General features: G+C 40.3%; 1 protein-coding gene across 24 annotated transcripts in view; it reads left to right on the forward strand.

The window, feature by feature from the left end:
- pxnb (paxillin b) overlaps positions 1-22,047 on the forward strand; it is a 72,761-nt gene extending 50,714 nt beyond the window's left edge. For 2 of the 24 annotated variants that reach the window (XM_017357399.4, XM_021478354.3), the window contains exons 3-14: positions 1,469-1,551; positions 1,697-1,836; positions 2,603-2,795; positions 3,350-3,497; positions 3,997-5,217; positions 6,244-6,510; positions 6,673-7,059; positions 10,793-10,939; positions 13,203-13,376; positions 17,675-17,756; positions 18,298-18,446; positions 18,731-22,047. In XM_017357399.4, the coding sequence (XP_017212888.1) occupies positions 1,469-1,551; positions 1,697-1,836; positions 2,603-2,795; positions 3,350-3,497; positions 3,997-5,217; positions 6,244-6,510; positions 6,673-7,059; positions 10,793-10,939; positions 13,203-13,376; positions 17,675-17,756; positions 18,298-18,446; positions 18,731-18,997 (3,258 nt within the window). In that variant the 3' untranslated portion in view covers positions 18,998-22,047. Of the gene's footprint in view, positions 1-1,468; positions 1,552-1,696; positions 1,837-2,602; positions 2,796-3,349; positions 3,498-3,996; positions 5,438-6,080; positions 6,511-6,672; positions 7,060-10,792; positions 10,940-13,202; positions 13,377-17,674; positions 17,757-18,297; positions 18,447-18,730 lie in introns of those variants that run through there. The other 22 variants (XM_073910025.1, XM_017357398.4, XM_073910024.1 and 19 more) reach the window with 13 other exon arrangements.
- Positions 22,048-22,498: the final 451 nt, after the last annotated feature.

Consider the following 22,498-nt stretch of genomic DNA (forward strand, 5'->3'; position numbering starts at 1 on the left):
ACGCAAAGTAAGTCTAAGTGGAAAAAATGAGCATTTCACAAGCAAACAGTTAACAGTTTTTTAACAGAAAACTTTTAAAACAGAGAATCTACTGCGTGAGAATGAGAGATAATGGAACTACTTTCACTTTCGCTCTTGGATAGGGAAACCTTCACGCACAGACATCAATTAGGCTATAAATAATTAATTTCATTTGTTAAGCGCAAATATTTTTTCAAAACTATTTCTAAATTCAGTTCTATTTTCTAGCAAACGAATAAATGAACAATAATGACCAAGTGTGGTCAAAATACTGAGTTATTTCCAAATACACCTGCCATGCCCTATATGGTCTAAAACCTGACAGGTGGGCAAACCTAAGCTTGTTTTTAATAAAAAAAAATGTAAATATGGATATAATAAATAATACTGCTAATAATAATTACATTATACAAAAGCAAATTGTTATGAATGAACTGAAAAAGCCTCCCGAGATGAAGAAGACATAAAAGCAGTGGTTTTTCATATTTATGTAGGCTAGAAAATAATATGTTTTGTAATATTTTAATCCTTTATATTTATATCCTATATCTATTCTTATTATATCCTATATATATCCTTAATATTTACATTTTTTCATATGTAAAGATATTTGCCTATTGCTCTCTTGTGTGTATTAAGCAGTGTGTAAGCGAGGCACAACTCTGCGCTGGAGTTTAGACCGGGTTTTGGTCTAATGAAAAATCTATTATAGTTTCTCAAAATAGCGACGCGGCAGCAGTCCGCCTCAGAACGCCTTCCTTTTTAGACCAGAACGCCTATGGGCACACAAATGAGCGCTAATGCATTTGCTATTTAAACAGCGTAGCGCAACGCCTCAAAACGACTCTTGCGCCAAGCTGAAACTACCAAAAGACTATTGCGCCGCATCTTGCGCCACACTGCGCCGGGTGTATGATAGGGCCCTGAGTGTATTAAGCAGTGTGTACTTGTTCGCATAGGTGCATTTAGTTGGTCAGTGGTGCTATTTCAGTTCATCAAAATAGCAACTGCCAAAGTGAGTCAACAACGTGCATCAAATGTATTTGTATGAATTAGCAAGTCCCGCAAAACAGAAAGTGAAAGTATAACACGAACGCATTTATAAGCTATTCAAACGCAAAAAAAGAGGAAACCCCCACCCCACGGTGATACCGGTATTACCGGTGTTGTCACATGTCGATTATTCGGTGGGGAAATTTTCTCATCGTCACAACCCTAGTGTGTGGTAATCGCACTAGAGTCGTTGTTCTGTGGCTGCTGTCGCATCATCCAAGTGGATGCTGCCCATTGGTGGTGGTGTGTAGAGACCCCCCTCATGAATGTTAAGTGTTTTGGGTGTATGGCCACTATACAGTACATTACTTAAAATTGATGGGTCAGTCATTTTGTATTAACATAAATGTATTTACATTTGCAATATATATTTACATAAATGTTTTTTATTCAGTCTCTGGGCTCTGTTCAAAAAAGTACATTGTCTCGGGACAGCAGTCCACCAGCCTCTCGTACGGAAGAAGACCACGTTTACAGGTGAGTAGCATGAACAAGTTCATACTAATATTAGTTAAGTAAATGGTATTTAATCCTGGCATTCTATGACGATCCTCCATAACGTCTCTTTCTTTGGCCCATCTTCTTTTATTTTGAAAAAATAAACACAATTCTATTGGCCCAGTTTTCCCAACAAGCAGAAGCACTCAGACTCCTCGGCCACAGCCATGACTTCCGCCTTGGGTAGCAACCTGTCTGAACTAGACCGACTTCTTCTGGAGCTCAATGCTGTACAGCAAAATGCCCCATCTTACTCCACTACAGGTAAACACAGAGACACAATACAGTAGATTTCTGAGCGGGACTGTTTTTTTTTACTTCCGCTCCTGCTTGGTTTTAATCACTGCAAAACCCGTTCCCGCTAAATTTAAATCTCATTTCCAGAATCTTACATTTAAATATTCACTTGTCACTAGAGCAGGAATGGGCAAACTTGGGCTGCCTCTGAATTCGCCTACCACTCGAATAGGTACTACATGTGAATTCACAATACACCCAAATTTATCAGTATATTCAATTCGATACACCATTCTTTTTAATTCTAAGTACACATCTTTGAACTCTCCATTTAAAATGAGCAAATCTATGAGGACAGGTGGCAAACAGCATGATCTGAAATAAAAATGGGGTGGTAGCGAACAGATTTTACTTTGGGTGTCACCCCCCATTCACACAGGGCTTCAGCCTCAATGCTTGACTGAAGGCGTGTCTGAAGTTGGGGCTGAAACGATCGTCATAGAAGCGTCAGCCAATTAAATTCAGTCAGCTATGGCCACTGTCTAGCTGGTGTATTTGCATACAGCAATCTGATTGGCTGACGCTTCCGTCGGTGCTTGAAAAGTTGAGCAGGTCCCAACTTCTGCTGCGAGCAACGCCTCTGAAGAGGTGCTGACGGATCCACAATGCAGTTCGGCAACGCCTGACGTCACCCATTCAAAGTGAATGGGAAACGTTGACGCTGACGTCCCATGTGAATGGGGCGTTAGGGAGCTGTCCCAAGTAACTGTACTTTAAAACTTCCTTGCTGCAGAAGATGCTGCACCTCCATTGCCGCCTTGCAGTGTTGCCCACTATATCCAAGAGAATGGAGCCCACCCAAGCATTACACTGACACCGGCTGCCCAGGACAAGCCTCAGAGGAATGGAACAAAGGGGACAGATGATGGGCGTCCCACTGTAGAAAGTCTTCTGAATGAGTTGGAGAGCTCTGTGCCTTCCACAACGTAAGATCATTACCACATTACTCTACAGTAGCTGTTCTCAATCCTGGTCCTCACGAACAGCCAACCTGCTTATTTCGCATGACTCTTTTGCTAACACATCTGATTCAGTTCTTTCCAAAAAGAGACATGCAACATGTTCTATATATATAGTGTTCACTGATTCCTACCTCATGCATATGGGAAATTGAATAAAATTAACTTGATTTTTATTTAAAAAAATGCTGCACTATTGATTGCAACATATCCAATCATTACAGAAGTGTGAAGGGTTATTCCATAATCATGTGGTTAGCATGGTAGCCACATCTTGTGCATGGTAGCCATATAATTAAATGATTTCAAACATGAATCATGGCACGATCTCTTGTGATGTCTACTTCATACGGTTGAATGGAACAAACCTCAAAAGAGGTGAGAGAAACGCATAAAAATATGCATAGTGGGGATTATGAGGATCAGTATTGAGAATTGCTGCTCTACAGTTGGGGAACCATGCCTTTGCATTGTGCATTTTAACGGAATGCTGTTTATTTTATGTTAATTTATGTAAACAGACCCAGCCCATGTGCTTTGACAAGCAATTTGACTGACGGCCAGTTGGACGCACCTTCCGAGCAGCAGGGCAGAATTTCAGCAACCTCTGCCACACGAGAACTTGAGGAGCTCATGGCCTGCCTCTCAGACTTTAAGGTGCAGAGCAATGTGAGTGTGTGTATAGATGCCAGCAACTTGGAATGGCTTTAGTAGGACAGTGTGAGTGAGCTGAAGAGACGTTGTGTCTTGGAATGTGTGCTGAACTATGTTGTTTGGGTGATCTATTTTTATAACTCCTTTACAATCTGGGCTATGTTTCCCAAAAACGCTGTAAGCAGATTGTCGAGACAGTTGGTGCCAATGGTATCTGCAATCTTCTTGGGCTTACAGTGCTGTTGGGAAACTTGCGTGTTTTCATCTGACATTCACAAAATTAACCAGTTTTATTCTTGTAAACTTTTTTGGCTGCTTGTCTATCTCTTTATTTTCATCTCATGATTTCACCATTGTGCCAAGTATCAGTTTCATTTTTCTTTGTTTTTTCCCTTTGCTGTTTTGTATATGCTATTGAAGCTTTTTAATTATTTCTCATTCGCTGCATCCCTTAATCTGTCGATCTCTTCTGTTTCTCTTCTTTCTTCCCCTGTCCCTTCCTTATGTCCGCCAGCCAAGTTCTTTAGGCTCCCTGAACTCTGAGCCACTGTTTGAGCAAACTACTACCACAGCTGAAATCCACCCTCCTCCTACGACTACCGTGTCCAAATCCCTGTCCCCTACCTTACCAGCAGAATCTAGGCAATTTTCTCCAGGTCCTTCAAGCTTTGAACTGCACATTGTGGAGGATTCTGGTGAACCAGGGGCTGTGCCTCTACCTTCCAATGGTGTATTTAAGTCTTACTCTCGACTGTCTCCCCCTCCAGCATCTAGTCCACGTTTCTCTCCAGCGCCTGACTTGGGCTTGGATTCTGCCATTGATGTTTCTGCTTCCCTGCTCTCCTCTGAGGTGGAATCTCTAGTTGTTCTATCTCAGACTATACCCATGACTTCTGCACCTAGAGGTCAGTACCTTTCTCCTGTCAGAGAGGGGAGTCCATCTGCCAAATTGATGAACTCTGGACTGAACTCCTATTCGCCTAACACCAAGTCTCCTAGTCCAAGAAGTTCACCAGCGATTAGCAGAGTCAATGAACGAGTTAGTCCTTTGATGACACCGGCATCTATAGATCTCTATCTCTCCAGACCTGAAACAAAACCTTTGAGCCCAGTGCCATCCCTTCCCAGGTCTCCACTTCCTGCAGTCTCTGAATCATCTTTTCTGTCTCTTCCCAAAGCTCTCTCACCTCCTCCTATCATACCCACTTCCCCAACTCTTGGGGTTTCTAAGTCTCCAAGCCCAAAACAAGAATCAGCATATCTTGAGCCAGTTGTTTCTCTCAAACCGCACCTTGAACCACCAACCTATGAGCCTTCACTTGATGATGCCTTGGATAAACTTCTCGCCATGAGCTTCAGCAGGCCTGAGAATGAGACTCATATCACAGCATCAGCTTCTTCACAACTCACTTCGGAAGCACAACCAGAAATCTATGAGGAGTCGATAGTTGCAGCAGATCGCAGTGACATTCATCCTGATACTCACACAGAAAGTGAAATGGGAGATGGGCTCTTGGAGGACCAGTCAGACTGCAGGAGTGATCTCGACTGGGCTGACATGGAGCTGAAGATGGCCTACGAAGGACCTGATGGCTCCATGACTCCCATGACTGAGGCAAGCTGGATGGATGACTCTCTCACTCCGTCATCTTGCCCTGGAACCCCAGATGCCCAGATGGATCTTCCCATGCTCCATATGGCTGGCACAATGGACAGGATCTCAGCCTCTGGACATGTATGGATGGTCCTGCAATGCTTGTTGATTGGGAATGCTGTGAAAATCGAATTGGGAATGATATGGATACAAGGCTTGCAGTGATTTTATTCCTAGCATGTAATGCGTGTTCTCTAATACTGCTAATGAAGGACCATTTTCCAGCAGAATTTAGCTCTAACCCTCACTTGAACCATCTAATTCAGGAGTGTCCATACTCTGTCCTGGAGGGCCGGTGTCCTGCAGAGTTTATCTTCGACTTGCCTTAACACAGCTGCCAGGACATTTCTTGCAAGCCTAAGAGCTTAAGGTAGCCCATGTTTGTCTGATTAAGGTTGGATCTAAAATATGCAAGACACCGGCCCTCCAGAACCAAGTTTGGACACCCCTGATCTACACAATCAAGACCTTTAGGGTGCTCTGCATGTTTATTAGAGATAAAATATGATTGAAAGTGGTTGGATTGAAACCCATCTGATGTGTTATTTTGGAGCGGAGATTGTAACAGTTCCTAACTCTGCAGTTATTCTTGCTCTAATAATTGTACTCTCTCTCTCTCTCTCTCTCTCTCTCTCTCTCTCTCTCTTTCTCTCTCTCTCTCTCTCTCTCTCTCTCTCTCTCTCTCTCTCTCTCTCTCTCTCTCTCTCTCTATATATATATATATATATATATATATATATATATATATATATATATATTTTATATATATATATATATATATATATATATATATATATATATATATATATATATATATATATATATATATATAATAAATTGTATTAATAGGAAAAGCAGATTAATTTGAACTTGAGTATTGGTGTGTGTACTTGATAGCCATAACCCTACCTTGGTACATTTGTGCACTTCATAACAAGCAAGTACCCAATGCTAACCACCACCATAAATGGAAACTCTCATTTCCATTCCAACTGATCCTGCGTCTGGATTGCATCTGAATGCTTGCCTAGATTTCTGCTTTTTAGCATAATAATCAACCATTTTTGAGCCATGTTGCATCTCAAGGAGTTTGTACTGCTGTCCCAGATCAAATCAGTGATCAGACGCACAAAGGAGATTCAAAATGTCCATCCCATGTACCGAGATGGCCTGATACGTAGGAAGATGGGCCCCCTGATTTTCCACAAGAGCAACTCTCAGGACCGGCTCATTGAAGAACTGCAAGGCAAGCTGGGAATTGCCCGCAAAGAAAAAGCAAAAAAGCAGCAACCAGACGATTGGCTCACTGAAGGTGTCATCGTCATGTCCAACCCCAAACGCTCACGGGAAGACCACAACAGGGATGTGGATAAGGTAGACGGGAAGGATTAATGAATTCAGCACATTCTGTTTCCATTCAATTCCATTTGCTAAATTTCATTTTAGTTTCACTTAATTTTTGTGCCTGCTGCTTCTTCATCTCTACTTTCCATTTCTTTCTCTCTCTTCTTCTGTCTGATTGGTGTCTTTCTCTAGATAATCATACCCCCTGAGTCTCCTCTTCCTCAGAGGAAGATGATCCTACCTCCCCAATCTCCCCCTATGCCTCGCCCTCCACCCCCTGCTGAAGAACCCAAGTGCCCCCCTGTGGTTAAATTAGCCCCTGCCCCTCTGCCTCCACCCCCTCCACCAGCCCCTTCCCCCCCTCCAAGAGAGCCTACCCCTCCCCCCCAGCCAACTCTGCCACCAGTGCCACCCAAACCCCCAACCCCTGAACCTGTGGTAGTTCCAGCTCCCTCCCCGAAGCCCAAACCCGCACCCCCACCCAGTCCTATCCCTCCACCTGCCCCTGTGTCCCCACCCAAAGTCTTGGCGTCGGTGGGCTGCCAGACGGAGTACGACCCACTCTTCCCACCATTGCAGGTGCAGATGTGCTGTTGGCTAAGCTTCTCTTGTATGGTTCTCTCTTAGGATAATGTCAAAATATGGGTTTGTGATTTGTCAGTTGAATGCTATATGCTTCAGAGTTTGGAGATATTTGTGTTTGTGTACCTTTCTTGGTTTCTTACTTTGATCATTAAAATTAGATTAGATTTAGACGCAGCCCAGATATAATTTGAGCCAATCACTTGGTTTGAGACCACCCTGTATTAATTTGGCCTGTAAATATTTGCTTTGGACAATGTTTTGATAGGATTACAATTTACCATCATGAAGTCACTATTCAGGTTTGGTATTATTCATTACTTTTTTTCTAGAATATGTTGGGAATACCAATGCACATTGGTTTATTTAAGAATATTGTGGGCTACAGACAAAAACATCTGGAATTAAGACCAGATTTGATGTGGTGATGAACTATAATTTTATACATTTTAGTGTTTTATCAATTTTAGTTCTACTGATACTAAAATTAAGTTTTTCAGATGTTAATATTGGCATGTTCATTTTAAGGATATCTATTAGCTACTTGGTAATTTCCAAAAATATCATATATGTTATTAAACTAAGCTTTTTACTCATCATAGCACACATGCTGCTGATGATGTGACAATAAAAGTGATTTGATTAAACTATTAGAATTGCCATATTTTACCCATAACCTACAGAAGATTAAGGGTGCTTTCACACTAGCACTTTTGGTCTGTACCGTGTTCATTTGATGTCAAATTACGGTATGTTTAGCTAGTGTGAACGTGTCTTCTGAACTCGGGTGCGCACCCACAAACCATACCTAAGTCCACCTGAAAGAGGTGGTCTAGGGTACGATTCACTCGAACTATCGTACGGTTCACTTCTGATATGAATGCAATCGTACCAAAAAACAGAAGTGAACTGCCAACTGAACAACAAACTTTAGGTTTCATAAAGTTAATTTGTGGGTATATACAGTAGGTCTATCACCTACGATGTATCACCTACGATGGTGACCCAGTGCAAACAGTGATAACATATGCTTCTCTTCACCAAAAACGACTTCTGCAGACATCGAGTGATGTTCTAGAATGTTTTTAATGTTTTTGCGGCAGATAGATGCAAGTGGCTCTCTATATTTTGGTTTTGGTTACAAAACCAACACATTTAGTAAACGCTGAATGATGACATCTTGACAACATCCATTTTGGCAATTTGCTTTCGTGGTTGTCATCTAGCAACAGCTGTACACAAAACAGCAACTTGATGGCACAAGCGTACCTGTGTTCAGATGGAAAAGGATGGTGTGAACACAAACCAGCCGAGAAGGTGGCAAGAGGGGACAAACGAACTTGAGTTTGGTCCAGGCAATTGAACCAAGTGTGATAGCACCCTAATAATAGTATTTAATAGTTGCATAAAAAACAACATGCAAATAAAAAGCCATCAGCCTTTCAAATGCATTCCTATTGTATTACGACCCCTGGGGTTATTACGCTAGATCTGAGGTGGCCAACCCTGTTCCTGCAGAGCCACATTCCTGCAGATTTCAGTTGCAACCCATATCAAACACACCTGAACCAATTAGTTAGGAACTGAACACCACATGATAATTACAGGCAGGTGTGTTTGATATGGGTTGCAACTGAAATCTGCAGGAAGGTGGCTCTCCAGGAACAGGGTTGTCACCACTGCGCTAGATTAATGACACAGCAATAGTGTTAGTTGCAGCAGATTGATTTCACGACACAATGTTAAACTTTACGGCAAATGTTAAGCTTTACGGCACTCGTGTACACTGAAAATAAAGACCACCACTAAACATAGAGAGCGATCTCCAAGTGGCTGCTTTCAAAATTAACCAAGAATAGCCTTGTGCTGTAAACATTGCCCACCATTCTCATTAAGTGAGGGTAATATTAAATTAAACAAATGAATATATATAAAAATTATAACTTATGACTATTAAAAATTATATGGTTGTTAGACTGCACTTTTTGTTTGTATGTTTATAACCACCTTTAAGGATAGTGGGGTTCACAATTCACTGGAATTGTTATTTTGTGGGCAGGTCCAGATTGGCTAATCGGGAGAACCGAGAGAATTCCCTTTTTTACGGTCCGTTTTTTGGCCGCAAGGGCCGCTATCCCTAGCTGCTTGCACTCTCAGCAGTTGCACTTTTTTCATTTATTTGTTTATTTGACTCTTTTTATTCATTATTTTGCCACAGCTCCGCTCTTTTTATTTATTTTCTCGCAGCCCCGTGAGGAAAATGCAGCCCGCAGGTTAATGATGATCATCATTAACCTGCCGGCTGCACCCCATTCCACCCCAAACAGCGGCACCTTAGTGAATATTAATTAATATTAATGAATATTACACCTGCTCAATGAAGATCAGATGATTCATTAATAAATCTGACATAACTTGATAAGAAATCTAAAAAGGGAAGAAAAAAAAAAAAGAGTAGGGTAAAAAACAGTAGACATCAATAGCAGCAGTTAACTGTGCAGTACTTAACAGTGCCAATGTGGTCTAGTGGTTAGCGCGTTACGTTAGGACGCTGCCGATCCGAGTTCGAACTTCACCAGAATATAATACTTTTTTTTAATTTTCAGTGTTAAGACATAAAATACTGTTTGGTTTACTTATGTAGGGGTAAAATATATTTTGATGGTGATGACCATTACAAAGGACTGGATATCTATAAAGAATTAATGTTCTCATATTTATGAAAAACATTTGAATTTCTAAAGCAGCTGTGTCCTTGAAAAAGACGTGTTAGTGTCATTTGAAACTGAATTGGAAATGACGTTATTTTAATATAGTCAGTCATCTACTGAGGTGGGCCGGTCTAAGGCTTGAAACTCCAGAGCTAAAAAGGAGTCCCACTCCGGCCCTGTTTGTGGGTCGCAAGCTGAAAAGTTTGGCAACCCCTGAGCTAGAGGGCTCCAAAACAAAATTTGCATTTAGAAGATATAAACCTGATAGATTCGTTCAAAGCTTGCAGTTTGTGGTATCAACTATTTATTTTGACATCACCTCATACTTCAGTTTCAAATCTTCCAACCAATCAAATGCTTTCTAGCTTTTGACATGCCCCGCCTCTTTTAAGACACTTCTTTTCATTTGATGCGCTTTGATGAAAACAAAACACTATTGGTCATGTTTTTGATAAAGGGGTGGAGCTACTAAATGTCCCGTCTGTCTTCATGTTTCAGTTGAGATTACGTCAAACATCAAATAAAACAAATTACATTTCAAAGCACTTCACAGGACTATCCGCTTGTTAGGTGTGATGTCTTGCGAAGGGGCTTCCGGGTCCAAGCACTCTATTCACATGAATGGGGAGACTCATGAAATGGTAATAATAAACGTTAACAAAGCGATTGAATGCTTTCGAAAATCCAATCGCAATATATATGTCCATGCCTAATATCTGATGGCCAGAAAGTGATAAATTTTTTATAAATTGTTAAATTTTTGGTATTTGTTATGCAGCAAGCCCAGAGATTGTTGTGTACACTATGACTTTATATAAAATCAACTTTAATGTGTGATAGGAATAAAACGTGATCATAAATGAATGATTTCTCCACTCAAATGAATGGCGGCTTGGACCCGGAAACAGTATTACATACGTCACAAACACGTCACCTTTTAACAAGGGGATTAAGTTCTTTGTGTTTTGTGCACATGATTGTTTTGCAAATGTTTTAACCCTTGTCCTGTCTGTCTGTAGATCATGGCCCAGGGCAAGGGCCCACACGGACAGGCTAACAAACTGGACAACATGCTGGGCAGTCTTCAATCTGACCTCCACAAGCTGGGAGTGCAAACGGTTGCCAAAGGAGTGTGTGGTGCCTGCAGCAAACCCATAGTTGGCCAGGTGAGGGAGTCAGAGAGCTACAAATGTAGAGGAGAGAGCTCTGTGATTAAATCAGCTAATAAGAAATGCTCAGTAGAACCAGCTAGACACATCTAGATAAAGGTTGTGTGTTTGTTTCTTTAATTTTTTTATTTTATTGTATGCCCATATTCACAAAACATTAACATCAAAATGTTTTAACATATTACAGAGAATGTACAGTCTTAAAGGGCCATGACACCCCCCACTTTCGGTTAAAGTCTACTTCAGAATTTTTTCAAAAGATGCATGATTAATGGGCGTGGACCTCTGCGAGCATCGGGCAGGAGTGGGCGTGGCCAGCAGGGAAGAAGGGGAGCGAATAACTGCTGTTGTCAGTTAGCTCACAAAATGAGACACAAAGAGGAGACGCATGAGTTTATAGTTTACAAAGTTAAAATGCAAAGAAATGAACAGTGATTTAATGCCCTGCTACATTTGTTATTTGTAATTTCATATACAGACAACAACAATTTATATCATTATAAAGATAATCATGTTCATGTAAACACTATAAATGAGGACTTCTCCCTCAATCCCCGTATCCAGCAGACTCAGTGCAGCAGGTCTCCTGACCCGTCTATTTTAACCATTAACCCTTGCTGGTAATCTGGAGGATTTAGGCAAACACAGCAGCACGGCGATGTGTCTGAATGTGAACGAACTCCTGATGAAAGACAGCATCCGCCATTCTCTAATTCTCGTGCTGCTCTCCCGACAAAAATGCTTGCAGCACGCACACAGCTTTGCTGTATGATCGGCCCTGACAAGATCGCGGGGGAAAACATGCAACAAACCCCGTGGATGATGGAAACAAACGCATATGAGCCTTCATGAACGGCTAAATACTGTGCCGTGGTTTCCGTGTCTCTCAGCTCGGGCTTGACACTGGCAGGTCTGGCAGGTCTCATGAATAATTAAGCAGCCGGCTCTTTTCATAGGATAAGAAAACTCCGCTATGAATAATGATGAGAAACTGACACGTCATCATTGCACTTGCAGTACTGCGCTACGTCGCCGATTTTGATCCCGCCCCAAAAATCATTTTAAACCCGGAAGCTGAAATTAGCTGACAAAAGCTCAAAATGATCCAGTTTTCCCCACAATTAAAGCTGACAGGTGCTAACATTGTCTTAACTGATGCTCAACACACACACATCTGTTAATACAAAAAAAAAAAAGTTCTCCGGGGTGTCCTGAACCTTTAAGAGTGAAAGTAACAGAGAAATTAATGTAAAAAAAAAAAACAAATAAATAGGTAAAGAATAATTAAACGTACAATCATCTTAGAGTAGTCTTTAAGTGTAGGTTATAACAAAAGGTGGAAATGAATGTCAAGGATGCTGTGTTGATTTAAGAGAGCTCTTCTAGTACTTCCAAAGGGGAGACCAAATTGACCAAAATCTATCAGATTTTTTATGTTTGTCATAGGTAAGTTTTTTTTTTTATCTGTGATATCCACATTTTAAAAGATGGAGCCTGATGCAGACCAGAGTAGCAAAATATTTTTTTTAGCTAAATATACCAATACAATAAATAACTGGAATGCATCTTTTTCAAACAGATTGTTTGCATTAAGATTCAATAAGTACTGAGGTCATGTAAAAATCTAGCTTAAGAATATTTTCCACTACCTTATGTATTTTCTTCCAAAATGGCAAAATTTTGTCACAGTCCCAAAAACTATGAATGAATGTACCTTTATCTTTTTTACATTTGAAACACAAGGCATTGGCAAACATTTTCTTAATACGTATTGGAGTAAAGTAGATCCTATTAAAAAATGTAAAATTAAGCTCATGGATCCCAAGAGAGGTTCACTTCGGATATATATTATCCCATACAATTTCCCAGTCATTTTCTTCAATAGTTTGACCAATATCCTTCTCCCAAACATCTTTAAGTTCTAGCCAGGCAGAAGTGCAGTTGTTAGACAAAGTGTCATAAATCCTTGTTATCAATCCTTTTAAACAAGGTGAATTCAGTAAAAGGTATTCAATCTCTGTTGTTTTGGATCTCAGCTCTCCTTTGTCCAACTTTGGTTTTAAAAAATGTCGCAATTGTATTTATAAAAATTGGATTTTGGAACGTTATATTAATCTACAATCTGTTGGAAAGATTTTATGGTGCCTTCTGAAAGTAAGCAAGATATTTGAGAGATGCCCAGTTCCCGCCATGCTGAAAAACCAGTGTTTTGCAATGTTAAAGGCATATCGGGATTAAAAGTGTGTTTGTTTCTGTACAGGTGGTAACTGCAATGGGGCGCACATGGCATCCTGAGCATTTCGTGTGCACACATTGTCAAGAGGAGATTGGTTCCAGGAACTTCTTTGAGAGAGAAGGACAGCCATATTGCGAGAGGGATTATCACCATTTATTCTCTCCAAGATGCTACTACTGTAACGGACCCATCCTGGACGTGAGAAGAAACTTCATTAATTTGATACATTTTCGTTTGACTAGCATCAAAACCTGATGCCAATCCAGACTATGTGTGGAAAAATCCAGTTTCAGTTTTAGTTTCCTTTATTTATGTCATTCAACACATCACAATAGAATTGTAATGCAGAACGAAATTACGTTGCAACAGACCCAACAAGAACATTAAAAACATTACTCTACAAACAATATAAAATCCTAACATAATAAATAAGCTTTTATATTTCCATAAAAATATAATTATATAAGATATAACCTATTTTAAAAAATCTCTGAAGAGAATTACTTAATAATTAAATACCTATTTCACCATTTGCTGTAATATTAACAATTTATGCTAGTTTAACATATTTATTAATTTATTATTTAACACTAGCTTTCAACAATGCTTAAGAAATGGTATTATTCAAAAGTCTTATAATGACAGGATAAAAACTATCCCGAAACCGCACTGATTTGCTCCTCAGGCTCTGTAACGCCTGCCTGATGGCAAGAGTGAGAGCAGGCTATGACCAGGGTGGGTTGGATCCCCTAAAATGCTATTTGCCCTAGACAGACAACGTCGTTGATAAAGTTCCTCGATAGATGTCATTTTGACTCCAACAGACCTTTCAGCTGACTTTATCATCCTCTCAATGGTGTTCTTGTCAGACACACTGCTATTCTCACACCAAAGGGAGATGCCATTAGTAAGAACACTCTCAACAGCTCCTCTGTAAAAACGTTGTGAGGATTGATGGGCTGATGCTCTTTTCAACCTTCTCAGAAAGTGCAGTCGCTGGTGCGCTTTCTTCGCAAGACAAGTGGTATGGAGAGACCAGTGTTCTGCTCTTTACCCCATATACAGTTGAAGTCCACCTTAAATTATTCTCCCCCATGTATATTTTTCCCTTAATTTCTGTTTAACAGAAATCATTTTTTTCAATACATTTCTAAACATAATAGTTTTAATAACTCATTTCTAAGAACTGATTTCTTTTATTTTTGCCATGATGACAGAACATAATATTTGACTGGATATTGTTCAAGATACTAGTATTTAGCTTAAAGTGACTTTTAAAGACTTAAGCAAGCCATTGTATAACAGTGGTTTGTTCTGTAGATTAGGGATGCAACGATTAACCGGTTTCACTATTAACTGTGCTTTAATTCGTCATGGTTAATTAATCGCTAAGGCTTCTCAACACTGTGTTTCTGCAGGGAACAAAACTGCTGCAACTAAACTGTGTGCTAGTTTGTTACTGAGACGAATAACCACACACACTAGATTAACTATGACGGAGGCTATTAACTAAGGCAAGCTCGTGCAAGTTCATTATTTCCACTGGAGGGACCACAGACTGTAAAATATAGGGAGGGACGCGCACGAAACGCAGCGCGCTTACGCTTTTTAGGCGCACCTTGTTGGGATGACAGGGCTTTTGTTGCTGAAGTCTGAGGAAGAAGCTCATGAAAATTACACAGGTTTCCAAACTCACTTAGAGTTATTATTGGTGCCGAATCCCCCAATAAGAGCAAACATGTAGTGAATGTTGATCCACCAGCCGAGATCAGTGATTTCGGAGAGAGCGCTGAAAGACTCGGAGTGGATCAGCTGTTTAATGGCTTGAATCTCGATGAGTTGCATTTACCTCGTTTTCACCGCAAATGTCCGCTAAATGTAAAACCCAACCCTGTACACATCATCGCCAACGAAGCTCTCATTTACTAAATTTAAGCTGAAACTGCAAGACAACAGTATTGCGCTGGTGGTCATTGGGAGAATCCTGCTCTGCCCCGCTTTTATAGGCCGGCTAACTCGCCGGCTTTTTTTTCACAAACACAGCGGGATGAAAATCAGCGCATAACGAGACTGAGCATTTACAATGACCAAACCCAAACCAAAACTTTTAAAGAGGTGCAGAAGTGAGACTTTTCTTCCTTTTCTTTTGTCCTTTCTTTGTTTATTAAATTGACCAACATATAAAACAATACTGCAAAATATTTTTTTCTTACAGCAATGCTTCATTTTTTTTATGCAAACCATAGATGTATTTTTCATAAAGTAGGATTTTTTAAACCGATAACTCACACATTCAAGGCAGAATGAGAATGAGAAATGTTATTCATTGTTAGTATTATTGACATCATTATCATCATTAAAATTCTATAACTATTAGACATTCATTGCAGTGGTGCTCATGAATTTTTGGTGGGATTTTTTCTGGTGCTCCTGAATTTTTGAAGTTGGGAGCACCGGCAATTTCAAGCCCTGCATTAGACGAATACAGTTTTTTTTTATTTTTATTTATTCTTATGTTTATTTATTCTTTTTTTGTTTTGTCATTTATTTACAGTGTAAAATTATTTTTGTTTAAATGTCAAAAGTTTTTAAGCACAAAGAGAGAAATTTATTATTGTTTGTTTTTATATTATTTTGTGCTGTATTAATTAGTTGCTGATCAGCAATAAATAACACTAATAAAATAAAAGGAGTTTTTCATCTTATTTTCTAAACTAGAGGGATTTGAAATCAATGAATGCATAATAATCATGATAACCGTGAAACCATGATTATTTCTCAGACTATAATCGCACAACCAAAATCTATAATCGTTGCATCCCTACTGTAGATCAGGGATCCTCAAACTTTTTTCATTAAGAACCACCTCACAAAAAAATTGTCTCTCCAAGTACCACCATAATGATCGGTATTGAAATACAGAACTGTAGCAGGCCTAATTGAGCAGCTACAGCTCTGCACAGTTCAAACACATGGCAGATTAATTCTTATTATTATGAATATTTATTATTGTCAGCTATTTTACCTATTATAAAAAAATTACAAAAAGGGTTTTATACAGTTTTAACCCAAAGATTAACCAGTCTGTCAGATAAATGCTACGTTCACACTGCAGGTAAATGTGGCTCGAATCTGATTTTTTTCACGCTCATGTGACTCGGGTGATGACAGTGTGAACAGCCCATTAGTTTGTAAGCAAAAGAAATTAAAAAATGAGCATTTTCTCTAAACAATCAGTCAGACGTGCGCCTTTAAAAAATTTTCAGAGAGGTGGGATTCGAAGTGAAAAGGGTTTAGAGCCTCTGTTCTAACCTGATTGGTTAAACACAGATAGACTTAGGAAATTTCCACGTGTGTGTGTACGTACAATTCTGAACCATATATTAAGCATATAAATGTCAGACATCCACTAGACTATTTAGAGCTGACTCCAGACCTGAGAAACGGATCCACAATCAAATAGAACACACACACTTAGGGTGCTTTCACACCTACACTTTTGTTTCGGAACGTGTCTCGATTGCCCAGTTAGTGCGGTTCGTTTGGCATATGTGAACAGGGCAATCGCGCTCTGTTCCGCGCCAAAGTAATCGCTCCGAGATCGCTTGAATGAGGTGGTCTCGGCTCGATTGAAACGAACCCTGGAGCGGTTCGATTGTAGTGAGAAAGCGATCCGATCCGAGCACGGTTATATCACAGCGTTTTATGGATATGTAATAGGCTTACGGCTATATGAAGAGAGAATTATGAGTAGGGCGGGAAGTTTCGCGAGTCTCCGGATGCCCGCAAACGAGTGATGATCTCCCGGTAATCTCGCGTCTCTCTCCCAGTCCTCAAATAGGCATCGTCGCGCACCCTTCTCACCCCTCCCCACCGCGTCTCTCCTCAGACACGTCACGCGCGCACACACCCTGTCAATCACCACCAAACCACCACCTCTCCTGACAGCTGAGCGGGACGCTGCAAAATAAACCCTGACACTCTGACCAATGTGAGGAGAGTTTACTCGCACGTGACTTGTTTTAGCTCTTTTGGTCCGATTAGAAACTTTGCAGTGTGAAAGCGAACCGCTCCAAGAGCAAAGAGCAACAATGTTACAATTTTAATCTCTGTTTCGGAACAACTGAATCGATTCACAGGTGTGAAAGCACCCTTAAAGTACAATCTGTTTCTTACCCAAGGCTGAGAACATTTTCATTTTAAATAAGTGGCAAGAGGAGTGGGATCAGGGATGCATTGGATAATAATAAATTACATGTGATCCAACCTGAAATCTCAAACAGAATTTTAAGACTCGATTTGATATATGTATATGTGATAATGTATTTGCTCTGTTAAACAGCATTTGGGAAATATATGAAAAACAGGAGGGCACATAATTTTGACTTCAACTGGACATGCACTAGTGGAGATTAGTTCCTTTGGTGATTTTTTTCTATCTGCTACAAAATACGACTCCCTCAAAAAATCTTTGTTCATTGTTTCTTACTTTGCAGAAAGTGGTAACGGCGTTAGACAGGACGTGGCATCCTGAACACTTTTTCTGTGCCCAGTGCGGGGCGTTCTTTGGTCCTGAAGGTGAGTAAATGCTAAACATAGAGCCAAATGGTTGCTGTCATAAAACTATATGATCATCATGTATTATTAACCCACCTCCGAAAGCAGCACCTCCAATTCACAATCTGTTCAAAGTTTCTCTTCTTGCTTGCTTTCGCCATTGCTTTTTCGTTGGGTTTTGCCAAAGTAGAGTCATTAGCATATTCATACGGGGGAGGAGGCAGGGAGGGGTTTCGCGCTCGTGCAGGTGTGCTCAGTTTCACGTTCATTCGGATGTACAAAGAGAATATGCGTGGGATTCGGCGTACGCAGTGTTTCATACATCTGAATTTATTTCTGCGTACCCACATTTACAGCTTTGTGCATACGCAGTGTTTTAGTATGAATTCAATGAAAGTCTTCGTACATGAGGCCCCTGGTTCATTTATTCTGCAATACACACCACATGCACATCACATTGACTTCTGATGAAATTTGTGACTTTTAAAACTTTGAAATTTGATGACCTCTGAATTAACAGGCATTGATGAACCCTCAACACGTTATTTTTTCTTTTTTCCAGGATTTCATGAGAAGGATGGGAAGGCATATTGCCGTAAAGACTATTTTGACCTGTTCGCGCCTAAATGTGGCGGCTGTGCTCGTGCCATCCTGGAGAACTACATCTCTGCCCTGAGCTCTCTCTGGCATCCAGAGTGTTTTGTGTGCAGGGTGAGTTTATATTGAAGGGTATTCAGTGTATTCAGGGGTAGGGTTAAGGCTAATTCTCAAAAATACAGACATTATGTGAAAATATTATTGCAATTTTTTTTTATTTACCGTTTTAAAATGTACTATATTTAAAAAAAGCTGTAAAATATACAATAACTTTCACAATGCAACTTTAAAAAACAGTAACATACTGCAAAACTATCCTACAGTTCATATTACAGTTAAATACAGTGTAATTTACCAAACTCGTTAACATTCGATGTGTGTGTGTGTGTGTATTTCAGGAGTGTTTCACGCCCTTCGTCAATGGCAGTTTCTTCGAGCATGACGGTCAGCCATACTGTGAGGTTCATTATCACGCCCGGCGCGGCTCGCTGTGCTCCGGCTGTCAGAAGCCCATCACAGGCCGCTGTATCACAGCTATGGGCAAGAAATTTCACCCTGAGCATTTCGTCTGTGCCTTCTGCCTCAAGCAGCTCAACAAGGGCACCTTTAAAGAGCAGAACGACAAGCCGTACTGCCAGGGCTGCTTCATCAAGCTCTTCAGCTAGACGTGTGCCTGAGCGAATGAGTGTGTGAGACTTTGCGTGTTGTTTTGTTTGCCTGTTTTATGGGTGTTTGATATTCAGGTCTGACTCTCGACATCCCACATGACGTTGACGGTCGGGTTGAAATGATGGTGCCGTGCAGAGCTGTAGTGATAAATCGATGCATTGCTATCTCTGAGATTTCCCAAATGCATTGCAATTCTCTCTTGAATGGATTCAGAGCTTTGTTGATAACAGTAGATGGTTATGTGTGATTCACAAACTGCCGTATTTTGCTTGCATCCAATTCCATACACATACCACTCGATCACAGTAACCATTTTCATAGTAAGCTTTATTTACATTAATTACTTTTATATAGTATAAAAGCTGATGTGTGTCATTTGCCACACACTGAATTCAGCACGGGATGCCTTTTAGAATCATAAACAGTTTTCTATGAGGGCAAACACACCAGCGTCACCATTCGCCATCTGTTTGTGTTGCTTATTAACAAACAACTGTGTAGTAAAGACGTGCAGTGGCCAGTGTTCAACCCGCTTTACAGTACATGACTTAGCTGTATGCATAAACGCTTTTCTTTATGAACATTTGGTGTATAGTAAAAAAAATTGTCCTTAAAAATATCACAACCTGCTATTAAAATCTAGCTTAGAGCACCACTTTCTGTTTAAAACTAGCCTAAAGTGCCATTTGTTGTCAGAAACTAACCTTGTGCTCCATCTGCCTAAAGTGCCGTCTGCTAGCCTAAAACACCACCTGCTATTAAAAACTAGCCTAGTGCATCCATGCCTAGAAAGCAATCTGCTAAAACTAACCTATAGTGCCATCTGCTGGTAAAAACTAGCCTAGAGTGCCATCAGCTAGTAAAAACTAGCCTAGAATGCCATTAGCTAGCTAACCTAGAATCACATCTGCTATTTAAAACTATCCTAGAGTGCCTAGAGCACCATCAGCTAACTAGCCTAGAGTGCCACTTGCTTGTCAAAACTAGTCTGGAGTGCCATCTTTTTGTAGAAACAAGCCTACAGTGCCATTAGCTGGTAAACACAAGCCTAGAATGCCGTAAGCTAGCTAACCTAGAATCACATCTGCTATTTAAAACTATCCTAGAGTGCCATCTGCTAATAAAAATCAGCCTATGGTACCGTTAGCTAACTAGCCTAGAATGCCATCTACTGATGAAAACTAGCCCAGAGTGCCAGCAGCTGTTTAAAAATAGCCTAGAGCATCATCAGCTAGCTAGCCTAGAATACTATTTGCTGTTAAAAACTAGCCTAGAGCGTCCATGCTGAATAAAACTAGAGTAGAACGCCATCAACTAGTTAGCTTAAAATGGCATCTGCTGGTCAAAACTAGACTAGAGCATCCATGGTGTTTAAAACTAGCCTAGAGTGCCATCAGCTGGAAAAAATCTAGCCTAGAGCGTCCATACTGTTTAAAACTAGCCTAAAACACTATCAGCTAGCTAGACTACAATGCCATTTGCTATTTAAAACTAGCCTTGAGTGTCATCTAGTAGTGTAAAAAACACCTGCCATGAAAAACTAGCCTATTGCATCTATGCTGTTAAAAACTAGCCTAGAGTGTCCATGTTGTTAATAACCAGCCTAGAGCACCATCACCTGTTTAAAATGAGCCTAGAGCACCATCAGCTAGCTAGCCTAGAATGCCATCTGCTGTTTACAAATTAGCCTAGATCGCTAACAGCTAACTAGCCTAGAGGGCTATGAGCTGTTAAAAACTAGCCAAGAATGTCATCTGTTGTCTAAAACTAGCCTAGAGTGCCATCAGCTAACTAGCCTAGAGGGCCATCTGCTCGTAAAATCTAGCCTAGAATGCCATCTGCTGTCTAAAACTAGCCTAGAGCGCTATCAATTAACTAGCCTAAATAGTCATGAGCTGTTAAAAACTAGCCTAGAATAGCATCTGCTGGTAAAAACTAGCCTAGAATGCCATCTGTTGTTTAAAACTAGCCTAGAGCACTATCAGCTAACTAACCTAGAGGGTCATCTGCTGGTAAAAACTTGCCTAAAGACTGCTGTTACAAACAAGCCTGAAGCACTACTGCTATTACACACTAGCACAGAGCACTATATGTGGTTTAAAACTAGAATAGAGCACTATCTTCCAGTAAATACTAGCAAAGAGTAAACACTTGCCTAGAGCAACACCTCCTGTTGAAAACTACCCTAGAGCACCATCTGCTGTTAGAAACTAATCTCAGAATTGGTTGCAGAGAGAATTGTGTTGCATTCAGAAGATCTAAGCCAGGGGTGCTCAATCCTGTTCCTGGAGATCTACCTTCCTGTACAGTTTAGCTCCTACCCTGATCAAACCCACCTGAACCAATTAATTAGGACCTGAAATCCACTTAATAATTACAGACAGGTGTGCTTGATAAGGGTTGCAACTGAAATCTGCAGGAAGGTAGATCTCCAGGAACAGGATTGGCCACTCCTGATCTAAGCAGTGAGCCACACATGTCTTGCCTTGATTTATCTCCACAGCTCCAGTGTCGTGGTTCAGTAGGTGCTCTGGAAAGCCAGGTTGTTTTTAGAGGGTGAGGAATGTTCAGCTGATGTTTGAGCTGGGGTTTTGGAGAAAGTGTGTGAAAATGTTTTCTGCTCACTGGTTGAGCTGAAGTGAAGCTGTTCGATGAAGAAAACGGCTCAGAGGGGTTGATGGGAAATGTGTGCAGCATGAGACGCAATCAACAGAGATTAATGACCTGGAAATGAACAGAATAACCAATTGATGAATGTAATGAACAATTATGCAGGTCATATATCACCCGCAAACCAAAAGGATGAATAAGAAATTATAGACATCTAGTTAAAAAAAATTATTATGATTTTTTTCATCATTCATTCATTTTCCTTCGGCTTAGTCTCCATTTTAGAGGTCGTCACAGTGGAATGAACCACCAACTATTTCTGAATATGTTTCTTTTACGAAGTGGATGCCCTTCCAGCCGCAACCCAGTACTGGGAAACACCCATACACTCACATTCACGCATACTCATACGCTACAGCCAATTTAGTTTATTCGATTCACCTATAGTGCATGTGTTTGGACTGTGGGGGAAACTGCCAACTGGCCAAGCCAGCGACTCGAACCAACGACTTTTCTACTGTGAGGCGACAGTGCTAACCACTGAGCCACCGTGCTGCATTCATGTTTTGTATAGCATTTTTATTTGATGTTATAATTATTGTTTCAATATTCAGTTTTATTTGTATTGGACTTTTTACAATATAGTTCTAAAAAACTTCTTTAAAACAAAATTGTAATTTGATATAATGTATTCTGTCCTTACACTACTTGTCAAAAGTCGTCGCCTATTCAAGTTTTTGGAACAAAACATAATGATTTATACATATATGGAGATGTGTATATATATACATGGAGATGTGGAGGCTGAAGTTTGAGATGGAGCGCTATCCTGCTGAAGAATTTGTAATGTAACGGGCAGCACAAATGTCTTGGTCCTTTAGGCTGTT

This window comes from Danio rerio, chromosome 8 (assembly GCF_049306965.1).
Source record: "Danio rerio strain Tuebingen ecotype United States chromosome 8, GRCz12tu, whole genome shotgun sequence".
NCBI lineage: Eukaryota > Metazoa > Chordata > Actinopteri > Cypriniformes > Danionidae > Danio > Danio rerio.